General features: G+C 46.1%; 1 protein-coding gene across 1 annotated transcript in view; it reads right to left on the bottom strand.

The window, feature by feature from the left end:
• Positions 1–18,483, bottom strand: part of MAPK15 (mitogen-activated protein kinase 15) — a gene marked incomplete at its 3' end in the record, with an annotated part of 200,000 nt that overhangs the window by 19,503 nt on the left and 162,014 nt on the right. Inside the window, exons 6-8 of the mRNA XM_063950407.1 lie at positions 3,344–3,474; positions 3,094–3,257; positions 1,850–1,989 (exon numbers count right to left, since the gene is read on the bottom strand). Of these exons, the coding sequence (XP_063806477.1) occupies positions 1,850–1,989; positions 3,094–3,257; positions 3,344–3,474 (435 nt within the window). The remainder of the gene's footprint in view (positions 1–1,849; positions 1,990–3,093; positions 3,258–3,343; positions 3,475–18,483) is intronic.

Here is an 18,483-nt window from a genome sequence, read left to right as displayed (position 1 = left end):
AGAACATTTGTGTAGCTGTCCCGTGCAGCACGGAGAACCACCCGGATCGGATTCGGAGCATGTGCAGAACATCTGTGCAGCGCGTAGAATCGCCCGGATCTGATTCTGAGCATGTGCAGAACATTTGTGTAGCTGTCCCGTGCAGCGCGGAGAATCGCCCGGATCGGATTCGGAGCATGTGCAGAACATTTGTGCAGCGCGGAGAATCGCCCGGATCGGATTCTGAGCATGTGCAGAACATCTGTGTAGCTGTCCCGTGCAGAACGGAGAACCGCCTGGATCTGATTCTGAGCATGTGCAGAACATCTGTGTAGCTGTCCCGTGCAGAGCGGAGAACCACCCGGATCGGATTCCGAGCATGTGCAGAACATTTGTGCAGCGCGGAGAACCGCCCGGATCGGATTCGGAGCATGTGCAGAACATTTGTGCAGCGCGGAGAACCGCCCGGATCGGATTCCGAGCATGTGCAGAACATTTGTGCAGCGCGAAGAACCGCCCGGATCTGATTCTGAGCACGTGCAGAACATTTGTGTAGCTGTCCCGTGCAGCGCGGAGAACCGCCCGGTCCTGATTCTGAGCATGTGCAGAACAGCGATATTACACAATATCAGGCGGCATTATTGCACTGTGTGTATAGAACTCATTAGTGTTCCTGTGTTTGTATTGTGTATCAGCGGGTAATAGGGGGTTTCATTGTAACTGGTGACATTTGTACGTGGATCACAGATGTATCTGACTCTGTCTGGTGTCAGGAGCAGGATTACAGTAGAGAAGCTGAGGGTCTTTGTTCTCTAGTGCCCCCGAGCCTGTACCACACAGACACACACACTGGAAAACATACCATACCCATAGAGTGTAAGCTAGCGAGCAGGGCCCTCCTACCTCTATGTCTGTCTGTTATTACCCAGTTTTGTTCTATTACTGTTGTTCTAATTGTAAAGTGCAATGGAATATAAGAGACTGCTAATAAATAAACTTAGCAAGTCTCATTTCCCGTCCACAGGTATTTGCAGTGGCCAAAATAAAGCTGCCCCCTTGTAACGCCGTTCTTTCCGCTGATGGGATGGGAGTAGGGACTGGCAGAGGGGCTATGGGAGAGGAGAGGGAGGAGACTCCCTGCCAGGTCCAGACACTACTTACTATTAGTGACATGTTAGGAGACATTCACTGCTGGAATCTTCTCTGATGTCTCCTGGTCCACAGTCCGATCACCACTCAGGGCAATTGAAAGAACCCACTGACCCCAATGACAGAGACCAAGCCTAACATTTTCCAGATCCACACTTGTCGTCAGTCCTGGTGTGGCAGGTAAGTGTCCGTCATTGATCTCACCGACCTGGAGGTGAACTCAGCAAACAGTTCAGAAGTGAGAGCAGTGACCCTACAGAGCTGAGGAACAGCCTACACAGAAAGCCTCAGACCCCCCATAACGGAGGTGCAGGGAACGCGGCTTCCATTGCGGAGTCAGGCCACCACCCTCCGCTGGTCTCTGTCTAGCTGTCATTACGTCTGGCTGGCGTGGAGATGGAACCACTGTGATCACAGACTAAACCTCATCTATTACAGTCTACAAATGTTCTTTATAAATGTGTTCATCTGCAAGGCAATATTGTCATATATAGAGGTCTATTTACTAAGCCTTGGATGGAAATAAAGTACCAGCCAATCAGCTCCTGTCATTTCTCAGACACAGCCTGTGACATAGCAGTTAGGAGCTGATTGGCTGGTACTTTATCTCTGTCCGAGGTTTAGTAAATAGACCTGTAATTCAGGAATAAATTCCACTTCCAATCACATGAATAAGAATGTTCTGAGCAGCCAGTAACGGCCACCACACCGCGTCACCTACCTTCCTGCGTGGGGACTGGGATGACATTCATGATACGCTCGATCTGGTTGATGGTGGAGGTGCCGGGAAAGAGGGGTTTCCCCAGCAGCATCTCGCCCAGAATACAGCCCACGCTCCACATGTCTACACCCTTTGTGTATCTGGAGGGATCAGACATCGAGAATCAGGGTCATATTAATCCTTACACAACGCTCATTTCACCTGACAGATATGATTCAATGCAGTGGTATCGGGCGCGGCATCAGTAGACCGCTGGTCAGCATACCGACGCTGGTGTACCGGCAGCAGTATGAGGGGTGAGTGCAACAAGCCCCTTGTGGGCTCGCCACTCTATGGGGAGACACCCACTAGTGGGGGGTGAACTATGAGTTGCCGGCAGCCGGGTCCCCGACGGCCAGCATACCAACGTCGGCACCTCGACCGACAGCTTGCCGACAGCGGGGCAAGTGCAAATGAGCCTCTTGCAGACTTGCTGAACCCGCCACACTGCGGGCATGGTGGCGCACTATGCGCATCTTGCCATCTGTTCTCCCTCCAGGGGGGGTTGTGGACCCCCAAGAGGGAGAAACGGTATCGGTATGCCGGTTGTCGGGATTCCGGCGCTGGTATACTGAATATCACCCCTAGTGGGAATAGTCCCTGTTGGTCGGCATGCCGACTGTTGGGATTGTGAGGGGGCAGGATGTAGGGCACAGGTTCTCAAACTCGGTCCTCAATACCCCCACACAGGGCATGTTTTGCAGGTCTCCTCACAGAATCACAAGTGACATAATTAGCTCCACCTGTGGACCTTTTAAAATGTGGCAGTGAGTAATTAATACACCTGTGCCCCTGCTGGGTTACCTGCAAAACATGCACTGTGTGGGCCCCCGAGGACCGAGTTTGAGAACCTCTGATGTAGGGGGAGGTCCCGTTGTATCTATACTCGGAGTAACATGCTACCGTCTGTCCTGAGACCAAGGCTCGGAGCACGGGCCATCACCTCTGCAGCAATGGGTGGACAGGGGAGACCATTGCACATTATACAGGGTCAGGAGCGACCTGGACACGACAGGGTAAGAGGTCACCAAAGTGCACAGGAACCAGGACAGAAGACACATATGGACAAAGACTGGCCCTTGTGATGGAAGCGCTGATCGCGTCTACATATGAAGATGTAAAGGTATGGTCTTTGCAGGTTTTCATGCCTCACGGTTCCATCCTTAGGGAAATACATTATTTCTGCAATAGAGGTCACCACATACCTGTGAGAGGCCAGCAGAATCTCTGGAGCTCTGTACCAACGCGTGGCGACGTATTCTGTGAGCGCTGGGTTCCCGGCATCCTCCTGGATCTGATACAAGGAACGAGCCAGGCCGAAGTCGCAGAGTTTCACAAGGCAGTCAGCATCCAGTAGGATATTAGATGGCTGTGATCACAGAGGGAGATAACAGGTCAACTCTAGAGGAGCCCTCAAACCCATCACTAGACACCCTGCAGCCGGCGTCCACTCACCTTCTGGTCTCTGTGGATGACATTCCCAGAATGGAGAAATTTGGTGGCTTTCAGTAACTGGTAGATAATATAACGCATATGTATGTCCTTCAGTAGGTTTCCCTTCTTTATCACAGCATGAAGATCAGTTTCTGGGGTATAAGCGGAACAGACAGCAACATCATCATCAGGTCATACTCATTACTTACTTACACACCAATTTCATAGCACAGTACCACACCACACAGCCAGTGACATTTCAGTACCACACAGAGGAGATGTGTTCAGCATGTGACCGACGCCAGAATCCCGACACCACTCAAGGGGTGGGGGAAGAGACACTTACCCCATCCGCAGTCCAGTCGGGATGCTGGTGTCAGTCATGTGACCGCCGAACCCAAACAGAGAAACATATTACAGTACCACAGAGCCATATTACTGTACCACACAGAGAAACATATTACAGTACCACACAGAGAGCCATATTACTGTACCACACAGAGAAACATATTACAGTACCACACAGAGAAACATATTACTGTACCACACACAGAGCCATATTACAGTACCACACAGAGAGCCATATTACTGTACCACACAGAGAGCCATATTACAGTACCACACAGAGAGCCATATTACTGTACCACACAGAGAGCCATATTACTGTACCAGAGACCCATATTACTGTACCACACAGAGACCCATATTACTGTACCACACAGCCAGCCATATTACTGTACCACATAGAGACCCATATTACTGTACCACACACAGAACCATATTACAGTACCACATAGAGACCCATATTACTGTACCACACACAGAACCATATTACAGTACCATACAGAGAAACATATTACAGTACCACACAGAGAAACATATTACTGTACCACACACAGAGCCATATTACAGTACCACACAGAGAGCCATATTACTGCACCACACAGAGAAACATATTACAGTACCACACAGAGAGCCATATTACTGCACCACACAGAGAAACATATTACAGTACCACACAGAGAAACATATTACTGTACCACACACAGAGCCATATTACAGTACCACACAGAGAGCCATATTACTGCACCACACAGAGAAACATATTACAGTACCACACAGAGAAACATATTACTGTACCACACACAGAGCCATATTACAGTACCACACAGAGAGCCATATTACTGCACCACACAGAGAAACATATTACTGTACCACACAGAGAGCCATATTACTGTACCACACAGAGAAACATATTACAGTACCACACAGAGAGCCATATTACTGTACCAGAGACCCATATTACTGTACCACATAGAGACCCATATTACTGTACCACACACAGAACCATATTACAGTACCACACAGAGAGCCATATTACTGTACCACACAGAACCATATTACTGTACCACACAGAGAGCCATATTACTGTACCACACAGAGAGCCATATTACTGTACCACACAGAGAACCATATTACTGTACCACACAGCCAGCCATATTACTGTACCACACAGCCAGCCATATTACTGTACCACACAGAGAGCCATATTACTGTACCACACAGAGAGCCATATTACAGCACCACACAGCCAGCCATATTACTGTACCACACAGAGAGCCATATTACTGTACCACACAGCCAGTCATATTACTGTACCACACAGAGACCCATATTACTGTACCACACAACCAGCCATATTACTGTACCACACAGAGACCCATATTACTGTACCACACAACCAGCCATATTACTGTACCACACAGAGAGCCATATTACTGTACCACACAGAGACCCATATTACTGTACCACACAACCAGCCATATTACTATACCACACAGAGAGCCATATTACTGTACCACACAGAGAGCCATATTACTGTACCACACAGCCAGCCATATAACTGTACCATACAGAGAGCCATATTACTGTACCCCACAGCCAGCTATATTACTGTACCACACAGAGAGCCATATTACTGTACCACACAGCCAGCCATATTACTGTACCACACAGAGAGCCATATTACTGTACCACACAGAGAGCCATATTACTGTACCACACAGAGAGCCATATTACTGTACCACACAGAGACCCGTATTACTGTACCACACAGAGCCATATTACTGTACCACATAGAGAAACATATTACAGTACCACAGAGAGCCATATTACTGTACCACACAGAGCCATATTACTGTACCACATAGAGAAACATATTACAGTACCACAGAGAGCCATATTACTGTACCACACAGACAGCCATATTACTGTACCACACAGCCAGCCATATTACTGTACCACACAGCCAGCGATATTACTGCAACACACAGCCAGCCATATTACTGTACCACACAGAGAGCCATATTACTGTACCACAGAGAGCCATATTACTGTACCACACAGAGAGCCATATTACTGTACCACACAGAGAGCCATATTACTGTACCACACAGCCAGCCATATTACTGTACCACACAGAGAGCCATATTACTGTACCACACAGCCAGCCATATTACTGTACCACACAGCCAGCCATATTACTGTACCACACAGAGAGTCATATTACTGTACCACACAGAGAGCCATATTACTGTACCACACAGAGAGTCATATTACTGTACCACACAGAGAGCCATATTACTGTACCACACAGCTAGCCATATTACTGTACCACACAGCCAGCTATATTACTGTACCACAAAGAGAGCCATATTACTGTACCACACAGCCAGCCATATTACTGTACCACACAGCCAGCCATATTACTGTACCACACAGAGAGCCATATTACTGTACCACACAGAGAGCCATATTACTGTACCACACAGAGAGCCATATTACTGTACCACACAGAGAACCATATTACAGTACCACACAGCTAGCCATATGACTGTACCACACAGAACCATATTACTGTACCACACAACCAGTCATATTACTGTACCACACAACCAGCCATATTACTGTACCACACAGAGACCCATATTACTGTACCACACACAGAACCATATTACAGTACCACACAGAGACCCATATTACTATACCACACAGAGAAACATATTACAGTACCACACAGAGAAACATATTACAGTACCACACAGAGAAACATATTACTGTACCACACACAGAGCCATATTACAGTACCACACAGAGAGCCATATTACTGTACCACACAGAGAAACATATTACAGTACCACACAGAGAGCCATATTACTGTACCACACAGAGAAACATATTACAGTACCACACAGAGAAACATATTACTGTACCACACAGAGAGCCATATTACTGTACCACACAGAGAAACATATTACAGTACCACACAGAGAAACATATTACTGTACCACACACAGAACCATATTACAGTACCATACAGAGAGCCATATTACTGTACCAGAGACCCATATTACTGTACCACACAGACCCATATTACTGTACCACACACAGAACCATATTACAGTACCACACAGAGACCCATATTACTATACCACACAGAACCATATTACTGTACCACACAGAGAGCCATATTACTGTACCACACAGCTAGCCATATTACTGTACCACACAGAACCATATTACTGTACCACACAGCGAGCCATATTACTGTACCACACAGAGAGCCATATTACTGTACCACACAGCCAGCCATATTACTGTACCACACAGAGAGCCATATTACTGTACCACACAGCCAGTCATATTACTGTACCACACAGAGAGCCATATTACTGTACCACACAGAGAGCCATATTACTGTACCACACAACCAGCCATATTACTGTACCACACAGAGAGCCATATTACTGTACCACACAACCAGCCATATTACTGTACCACACAGAGAGCCATATTACTGTACCACACAGAGACCCATATTACTGTACCACACAACCAGCCATATTACTGTACCACACAGAGAGCCATATTACTGTACCACACAGAGATCCATATTACTGTACCACACAACCAGCCATATTACTGTACCACACAGAGAGCCATATTACTGTACCACACAACCAGCCATATTACTGTACCACACAACCAGCCATATTACTGTACCACACAGAGAGCCATATTACTGTACCACACAGCCAGCCATATTACTGTACCACACAACCAGCCATATTACTGTACCACACAACCAGCCATATTACTGTACCACACAGAGAGCCATATTACTGTACCACACAGAGAGCCATATTACTGTACCACACAGCCAGCCATATTACTGTACCACACAGAGACCCATATAACTGTACCATACAGAGAGCCATATTACTGTACCCCACAGCCAGCCATTTACTGTACCACACAGAGAGCCATATTACTGTACCACACAGAGAGCCATATTACTGTACCACACAGAGAGCCATATTACTGTACCACACAGAGACCTGTATTACTGTACCACACAGAGACCCGTATTACTGTACCACACAGAGCCATATTACTGTACCACACAGAGACCCATATTACTGTACCACACAACCAGCCATATTACTGTACCACACAGAGAGCCATATTACTGTACCACACAGAGACCCATATTACTGTACCACACAACCAGCCATATAACTGTACCACACAGAGAGCCATATTACTGTACCACACAACCAGCCATATTACTGTACCACACAACCAGCCATATTACTGTACCACACAGAGAGCCATATTACTGTACCACACAGAGAGCCATATTACTGTACCACACAGCCAGCCATATTACTGTACCACACAGAGACCCATATAACTGTACCATACAGAGAGCCATATTACTGTACCCCACAGCCAGCCATTTACTGTACCACACAGAGAGCCATATTACTGTACCACACAGAGAGCCATATTACTGTACCACACAGAGAGCCATATTACTGTACCACACAGAGACCCGTATTACTGTACCACACAGAGACCCGTATTACTGTACCACACAGAGCCATATTACTGTACCACATAGAGAAACATATTACTGTACCACACAGCCAGCTATATTACTGTACCACACAGAGACCCATATAACTGTACCATACAGAGAGCCATATTACTGTACCCCACAGCCAGCCATTTACTGTACCACACAGAGAGCCATATTACTGTACCACACAGAGAGCCATATTACTGTACCATACAGAGAGCCATATTACTGTACCCCACAGCCAGCCATTTACTGTACCACACAGAGAGCCATATTACTGTACCACACAGAGAGCCATATTACTGTACCACACAGAGAGCCATATTACTGTACCACACAGAGACCCGTATTACTGTACCACACAGAGACCCGTATTACTGTACCACACAGAGCCATATTACTGTACCACACAGAGCCATATTACTGTACCACACAGAGAGCCATATTACTGTACCACACAGAGAGCAATATTACTGTACCACACAGCCAGCCATATTACTGTACCACACAGCCAGCGATATTACTGCAACACACAGCCAGCCATATTACTGTACCACACAGAGAGCCATATTACTGTACCACACAGAGAGCCATATTACTGTACCATACAGAGAGCCATATTACAGCACCACACAGAGAGCCATATTACTGTACCACACAGAGAGCCATATTACTGTACCACACAGAGAGCCATATTACTGTACCACACAGCCAGCTATATTACTGTACCACAAAGAGAGCCATATTACTGTACCACACAGAGAGCCATATTACTGTACCACACAGAGAAACATATTACAGTACCACACAGCTAGCCATATTACTGTACCACACAACCAGCCATATTACTGTACCACACACAGAGAGCCATATTACAGTACCACACAGTCAGCCATATTACTGTACACAAACAGAGACCCATATTACTGTACCACACAGAGACCCATATTACTGTACCACACACAGAACCATATTACAGTACCACACAGAGACCCATATTACTATACCACACAGAACCATATTACTGTACCACACAGAGAGCCATATTACTGTACCACACAGCTAGCCATATTACTGTACCACACAGAGAACCATATTACTGTACCACACAGCCAGCCATATTACTGTACCACACAGAAAGCCATATTACTGTACCACACAGCCAGCCATATTACTGTACCACACAGAGAGCCATATTACTTTACCACACAACCAGCCATATTACTGTACCACACAGAGAGCCATATTACTGTACCACACAGCCAGCCATATTACTGTACCACACAGAGACCCATATTACTGTACCACACAGCCAGTCATATTACTGTACCACACAGAGAGCCATATTACTGTACCACACAGAGAGCCATATTACTGTACCACACAACCAGCCATATTACTGTACCACACAGAGAGACATATTACTGTACCACACAGAGACCCATATTACTGTACCACACAACCAGCCATATTACTGTACCACACAGAGAGCCATATTACTGTACCACACAACCAGCCATATTACTGTACAACACAGAGAGCCATATTACTGTACCACACAGCCAGCCATATTACTGTACCACACAGAGAGCCATATTACTGTACCACACAGCCAGCCATATTACTGTACCACACAGAGACCCATATTACTGTACCACACAGCCAGCCATATAACTGTACCATACAGAGAGCCATATTACTGTACCCAACAGCCAGCCATATTACTGTACCACACAGAGAGCCATATTACTGTACCACACAGAGAGCCATATTACTGTACCACACAGAGAGCCATATTACTGTACCACACAGAGACCCATATTACTGTACCACACAGAGCCATATTACTGTACCACATAGAGAAACATATTACAGTACCACAGAGAGCCATATTACTGTACCACACAGAGAGCCATATTACTGTACCACACAGCCAGCCATATTACTGTACCACACAGCCAGCGATATTACTGCAACACACAGCCAGCCATATTACTGTACCACACAGAGAGCCATATTACTGTACCACACAGAGAGCCATATTACTGTACCATACAGAGAGCCATATTACAGCACCACACAGAGAGCCATATTACTGTACCACACAGAGAGCGATATTACTGTACCACACAGAGAGCCATATTACTGTACCACAGAGAGCCATATTACTGTACCACACAGAGAGCCATATTACTGTACCACACAGAGAAACATATTACAGTACCACACAGCTAGCCATATGACTGTACCACACAGAACCATATTACTGTACCACACAACCAGTCATATTACTGTACCACACAACCAGCCATATTACTGTACCACACAGAGAGCCATATTACAGTACCACACAGCCAGCCATATTACTGTACCACACAGAGAGCCATATTACTGTACCACACAGAGCCATATTACTGTACCACACAGAGCCATATTACTGTACCACACAGAGCCATATTACTGTACCACACAGAGCCATATTACTGTACCACACAGAGAAAGAAACATATTACAGTACCACACAGCCAGCCATATTACTGTACCACACAGCCAGCCATATTACTGTACCACACAGAGAGCCATATTACTGTACCACACAGAGAGCCATATTACAGCACCACACAGAGAGCCATATTACAGTACCACACAGCCAGCCATATTACAGTACCACACAGCCAGCCATATTACTGTACCACACAGAGAAACATATTACAGTACCACACAGAGAGCTATATTACTGTACCACACAGCCAGCCATATTACAGTACCACACAGCCAGCCATATTACTGTACCACGCAGAGCCATATTACTGTACCCGAGAGCCATATCACTGTACCACACAGCCAGCCATATTACTGTACCACACAGCCAGCCATATTACTGTACCACACAGAGAGCCATATTACTGCACCACACAGCCAGCCATATTACTGTACCACACAGCCAGCTATATTACTGTACCACACAGAGAGCCATATTACTGTACCACACAGCCAGCCATATTACTGTACCACACAGCTAGCCATATTACTGTACCACACAGAGAGCCATATTACTGTACCACACAGCTGTACCACACAGCCAGCCATATTACTGTACCACACAGCCAGCCATATTACAGTACCACACAGAGAGCCATATTACTGTACCACACAGAGAAACATATTACTGTACCACACAGAGCCATATTACTGTACCACACAGAACCATATTACTGTACCACACAGCCAGCCATATTACTGTACCACACAGAGAGCCATATTACTGTACCACACAGAGAGCCATATTACTGTACCACACAGAACCATATTACTGTACCACACAGCCAGCCATATTACTGTACCACACAGAACCATATTACTGTACCACACAGCCAGCTATATTACTGTACCACACAGAGAGCCATATTACTGTACCACACAGCCAGTCACACTACTGTACCACACAGAGAGCCATATTACTGTACCACACAGAGAGCCATATTACTGTACCACACAGAGCCATATTACTGTACCACACAGAGAGCCATATTACTGTACCACACAGAAAGCCATATTACTGTACCACACAGAGAGCAATATTACTGTACCACACAGAAAGCCATATTACTGTACCACACAGAGCCATATTACTGTACCACACAGAGAGCCATATTACTGTACCACACAGAAAGCCATATTACTGTACCACACAGAGAGCAATATTACTGTACCACACAGAAAGCCATATTACTGTACCACACAGAGAGCCATATTACTGTACCACACAGAAAGCCATATTACTGTACCACACAGAGCCATATTACTGTACCACACAGAAAGCCATATTACTGTACCACACAGAGAGCAATATTACTGTACCACACAGAAAGCCATATTACTGTACCACACAGCCAGCTATATTACTGTACCACACAGAGAGCCATATTACTGTACCACACAGAAAGCCATATTACTGTACCACACAACCAGCCATATTACTGTACCACACAGAAAGCCATATTACAGTACCACACAGAGAGCCATATTACTGTACCACACAGAGAGCCATATTACTGTACCACACAGAGAGCCATATTACTGTACCACACAGAGAGCCATATTACTGTACCACACAGAAAGCCATATTACTGTACCACACAGAGAGCCATATTACTGTACCACACAGAAAGCCATATTACTGTACCACACAGAAATATACGTTATGGTAAGAACTTACCGTTGATAACGTGATTTCTCTTATGTCCACAGGTATCCACAGGATAACATTGGGATATTGTCGAGCGACAGCGAAAATGGCACCAACACGGTCACAAGCTTTCTGGCCTCCCAGGATGCATTGGGGCCTCCACTATATAGTCCCGCCCACTGACTCAGTCAGATCAGTTCTTTCCTCAGCGATTATAGGCAGGAACATTAGGTAGAGACCTGTACAGGCGATAAGAACACACATGCACACCCTTCCATACAAGAAGTAAGAGGTTTAGTGATTGTCTAGATCCTCAAATCAGATGCGTCAGGGTGGGATCCCTGTGGATACCTGTGGACATAAGAGAAATCACGTTATCAACGGTAAGTTCTTACCATAACGTATAATTCTCTGGCTGGGTCCACAGGATAACATTGGGATTCCCAAAGCCATTTTAGTGGTGGGGACGCTCCTGATTGCACAGGAGGACCTTTCACCCGAAGTCTGCGTCGTGAGAGGCAAACGTATCCAAGGCATAATGTCTGATGGATGTGTTTATGGAAGACCATGTGGCTGCCCTACATATCTGTTCTGCTGAAGCACCCTGTTGTGCTGCCCAAGAAGGACCTACCTTACGTGTAGAGTGTGCAGAGACATTAGCCGGAATAGGGAGATCTGCATGAGAATAAGCTTCTGATATTACCATTCGGAGCCATCTCGCCAGCGTCTGTTTACTAGCAGGCCAACCTCTCCTATGGAATCCGTAGAGGATTAAGAGAGAATCTGTTTTCCTGATGGCACTAGTACGATCTATGTAGATTTTTAAAGCCCGGACCACGTCCAGCGACGCTTCTCCCGCAGATAGGCCCTCATTCCGAGTTGTTCGCTCGGTATTTTTCATCGCATCGCAGTGAAAATCCGCTTAGTACGCATGCGCAATGTTCGCACTGCGACTGCGCCAAGTAACTTTACTATGAAGAAAGTAATTTTACTCACGGCTTTTTCTTCGCTCCGGCGATCGTAATGTAATTGACAGGAAATGGGTGTTACTGGGCGGAAACACGGCGTTTCAGGGGCGTGTGGCTGAAAACGCTACCGTTTCCGGAAAAAACGCAGGAGTGGCCGGGGAAACGGTGGGAGTGCCTGGGCGAACGCTGGGTGTGTTTGTGACGTCAACCAGGAACGACAAGCACTGAACTGATCGCACAGGCAGAGTAAGTCTGGAGCTACTCTGAAACTGCTAAGTAGTTAGTAATCGCAATATTGCGAATACATCGGTCGCAATTTTAAGAAGCTAAGATTCACTCCCAGTAGGCGGCGGCTTAGCGTGTGTAACTCTGCTAAATTCGCCTTGCGACCGATCAACTCGGAATGAGGGCCATAGTCCCGATACCTGAAAAGCTGGGACTACAATCTCTTCTTTCAGGTGAAACTTTGATACCACCTTTGGAAGATAACTAGATCTCGTTCTGAGAACTGCTCTGTCTGGAAAAAAACTTAGGAAAGGAGACTTACACGATAATGCTCCCAAATCTGACACTCTTCTGGCTGACGCCATTGCCAGTAAAAAAAGAACTTTAACCGTTAACCACTTAAGATCTGCTCTCTCAAGTGGTTCAAACAAAGGACCCTGGAGAAATTTAAGAACTAAATTCAAATCCCAGGGAGCTGCAGGAGGAACAAATGGAGGTTGAATACGTACTACTCCTTGGAAAAATGTACGTACATCCTGTAAATCAGCAATCTTCTGCTGAAACCATACAGTTAACGCTGAAACTTGAACCCTCAAGGAAGCAGCTTTCAACCCCTTATCCAATCCTGCCTGAAGGAATTCCCAAATCCTAGCTACTTTAAAAGATCTCGGATTGACATTTTTTCCAGTACACCAATGACTATAGGCTTGCCATATTCTATGATACACACGGGCCGAAGAAGACTTTCTTGCTCTAAGCATAGTTTGGATTACTTGTTTCGAAAATCCTTTAGCCTCTAGGATAGAGGTTTCAACAGCCACGCCGTCAAAGATAGGCGATCCAGATGACTGTGACAACAAGGACCCTGCATTAATAGATCTGGACGTTGAGGGAGCAGTATCGGTGCTTCCACGGACATTCTCCACAGATCTGTGTACCAATGCCTTCTTGGCCAAACTGGAGCTATTAGAATGATCGCTCCTTTTGCCTGTTTTATCTTTCTCACTACTCTGGGTAACAGAGATATTGGAGGGAACAGATATGCCAGCTGAAACCTCCATTCTACTGACAGTGCGTCTACCAGGATTGCTCCTGGGTCCCTTGTTCTTGATCCGTACCTCGGAACTTTGTTGTTTAGACGAGACGCCATAAGGTCTATCTCCGGTAGACCCCATCTGTTCACCAGTGTCTGAAACACTTCTGGGTGTAGTGCCCATTCAGTTTCCTGAATGGTGTGCCGACTGAGAAAATCCGCTTCCCAGTTTAGTACACCCGGGACAAATACTGCTGACAATGCCGGGAGATGGAGTTCCGCCCATTTTAGAATGGGAGTTACTTCCTCCATCAGACTCTTGCTGTGAGTTCCTCCTTGATGATTGAGGTATGCTACTGCCGTCGCATTGTCTGAGCGGATCTGGACTGGTCTTCCTTGTAGATTGTCCTTTGCCTGAACTAGGGCCAAGTAAATGGCTCTTATTTCTAACAGATTTATCGGCAGGCGACTTTCCCTTGCGGTCCATTTTCCCTGGAACCATAGGCTTCCGAGTACCGCCCCCCAGCCCTGCAGACTGGCATCTGTCGTCAGGACTTGCCACTCTGTTATCCAAAAGGGTCTCCCCTTGTTTAAATGGTCTGTCTGTAGCCACCACGCTAGAGACCTTTTTACATTTACTGGAATCTTTATCATCTGTTTCTTTATCGTTTGATGATTTCCGTTCCATTTTTTTTTTTTTTTTTACTTGTGTAATTTTTTATTGAAGTTTTTCACAGGGAAAAGAAAAAAAAAACATTAAATACAGAACAAAACCAGAACAGCAAACAAAACAAAGAAAAAATGACAGGAAGAATACAGTAAATAATACCATCTGTGTCACAGTGTCACATAGATAGAGATAATAAGTGTCACGGCAACATCGCAAATTCACATATGAAGCCTCAATCAGTCAGAGAATAGTGCTCCAGCTGCAGCCAGACGGGAGGTATTACACCTGTCCCACTTGCTGAAGTAATGGGGTAGGGTCCCTCTAGACCTATGTGTAAACCTCTCGTGTCCTGACACCTCATTTACTAGGGCTCGCCAGTTGTACACATTAGGGGAAGAAGCAGCAAACCAGTTACGCGCTATAATCACCTTAGCTAAGGTAGTCAGGCAAAGAACATATTTATATAGTGCCGGGCAGTAGGATTCCTCTAAGTCTTGCGCAAACATACATATAGTAGGAGAGAGGGCGGGCAGCGTAGGTTCAGTGAGCAGAATGTCCGACCAAACTGCTTCCCAAAAGGCATATACAGTGGGGCACAGCCATAATAGGTGCCAAAAAGTAGATTCAGGGGCACCACATCTGGGGCAGGTACTATCAGGCCGTAGGCCTACTTTATATAAAGAAACTGGAGTTCTGTATGTCCTATGCAGAACAAAGAAATAAACCTGCTGATATTTGACACACTGAGTAGAATATTTAAGTGAGCTCAACACCTGTAGCCACTGGTCATCTGCAATTGAGCCAATGTCTTGTTCCCATTTAAGTTTAAGTTGGTCAAATATATTCGGACAGATGTGGGCATTAAGACTACCATATAAAATGGAAACTTGGTGTCTTGCCCCCAAATTCCTAACCATATCTTTAATCGGGGAGTCAGAAATGGACGGGTGCGAGGTCCCAAACTGTGCCTGCACCGCATGGTGGAGCTGTAGATAGCGATAAAAGGATCTATTGGATATTTCAAGCTCCTCCTTCAGTTGTGTGAAAGATTTGAAAACACCGTTATCATACAGTTACGAAACTGTGTTAAGGCCCGCCCCAATCCATATGTTGTCCTGTGAGAGCTGCAACAACTCCCTATACCCTGGGTTGAACCAAAGTGGCGTGTCAGAGTCTGTGCCTTGCCATGTATAGTAGGAGTGAGCTTGACGCCACACAAGTAGCGACTGACGGAGTAAAGGAGGAAGACCAGCAGTAGAAGAGGCAGAAAGAAGGAACTGGAGAGGGGAGAAATGAGACCCCACACACTCGGCAAAGAATCTCTCAAACGTGGGACTATCCCTACTGAGAATCCAATTAGACAAATGTGCAAGTTGAGCAGCTAGATAATAGGCCCGGAGATTGGGAAAGCCCTAACCAGAGCTCTCAGGGCAACCCTAGGCGTTTTGTCGCCCCAAACAAAGGAGGAAAGCACACTATCAATGTTAGTAAAAACTTTCTTGGGGATATAGGTAGGAGAGTGCTGCAATAGATAAAGATATTTTGGTTGCATCACCATCTTGATCAGGTTAATGCGACCCGTGACAGTAAGGGGAAGCTTCTTCCATACATGAACCCGTCGCTTCAGATCCACCGTGACCTGGTCAATGTTTTGATGTACAAAAGACTTAACATTAGGAGTGATCCAGACACCAAGATACTGAAAGCGAAGGGTCCAGGCCAAGGAGGACACATCTGGCAACGGGTCAGGAAGAATACCAGATATGGGAAAGACATTAGATTTATTCCAGTTGATAGTCAGGCCGGAGTAAAGGCCAAATGTATCAACAATACCCAGGAGGGAGGTCAGGGAAGCATCAGGGTCTCTGAGGAACAAGAACATGTCATCGGCATATAATGCAATAACATCCTCATGTCCGTCAATAGTGATGCCCCTAACATCAGGGGACGCTCTGATGAAACATGCCAATGGCTCTACAGCCAGGGCAAAAAGGGCAGGGGAGAGTGGGCAGCCCTGTCTAGTACCACGGGACAAAGCAAATGGGGACGTCACATAACCATTGACAGATATTCGAGCCACGGGGGAGGAATAGAGTAATTGTACCCAGCGTATGAATTTGGGGCCAAAAGCAAGCCGTCTAAGGACTTCCCACAAATACTCCCATTCTACAGAGTCGAAGGCCTTGGCAGCATCCAAGGAAACCACCACAGCCCCCGACTCGGGCCGGTCCCCCATCTGCAGGTGACAAAACAGTCGCCTCAAATTTTGGAGAATGGACTTGCCTGGCATAAATCCTGTCTGATCATCATGAATGATCGAGGTGATAACACTATTGAGTCTAAGTGCCAGAATTTTGGCCAATATCTTGACATCAGTAGGTAGCAATGAGATTGGGCGGTAGGACTCCGGGGCCGTAGGATCTTTACCCGGTTTGAGGATCACCACGATAATAACTTCGGACATAGAGGGAGGTAGACGAGCACCCTCCAGCAAGGCATTAAAGAGAGTCAAAAGATAGGGGACAAAGTATGCACGATATTGACTATAGACTTCAACCGGTATACCGTCGCTACCCGGGGCCTTTTTATTAGGGAAGGAGGCAATAGCAGCCTCAACCTCCTCTGGGGTGATATTAGCATCTAAAATATCTACAGATTGTTGGGACAGCTGCGGCAGGGCAATGTCTGAAAGATATTGCTGTAGTTGAGTGGGGGTATAGGTGACTTTAGAGGCATACAATGAGGAATAAAAGGACTGGAAAACCTGGGCTATTTCAGGAGTGGCATATACCATTTCACCCTGAGTATCACAGATCTGCTGAATGGAACCCCCAGTTCTCTCCCCCCGAGCCAGAAAGGCCAAGTAACTACCCCCCGTGTCCGATTGTGAATAGAGGGTGTGCTGGGAGAAAAGTAATTTGCGCCTTGATTTATCAAGCAAGTGGTCAGACCAGGCTTTCCTGGCCAAATCCCATCTTACTCGATCACCAAGGGTCCTAGTAGTAAGGTAAACAGACTCGGATTGGGAACAGGCAAGCTCCAGGCGCACCTCCTCCTCCCTACTAGATTTCTTGACATTAGCTATTTGTCGTATGAAGGAGCCCCGTAGTGAAGCTTTAAATGCGTCATGCTTAACCAGTTGATCAGAACAGGAT

Source organism: Pseudophryne corroboree, assembly GCF_028390025.1.
Source record: "Pseudophryne corroboree isolate aPseCor3 chromosome 5 unlocalized genomic scaffold, aPseCor3.hap2 SUPER_5_unloc_4, whole genome shotgun sequence".
NCBI classification, from domain to species: domain Eukaryota; kingdom Metazoa; phylum Chordata; class Amphibia; order Anura; family Myobatrachidae; genus Pseudophryne; species Pseudophryne corroboree.
Note: the sequence above shows the minus strand (reverse complement) of the source record. Positions and strands in the feature narration are given on the sequence as shown.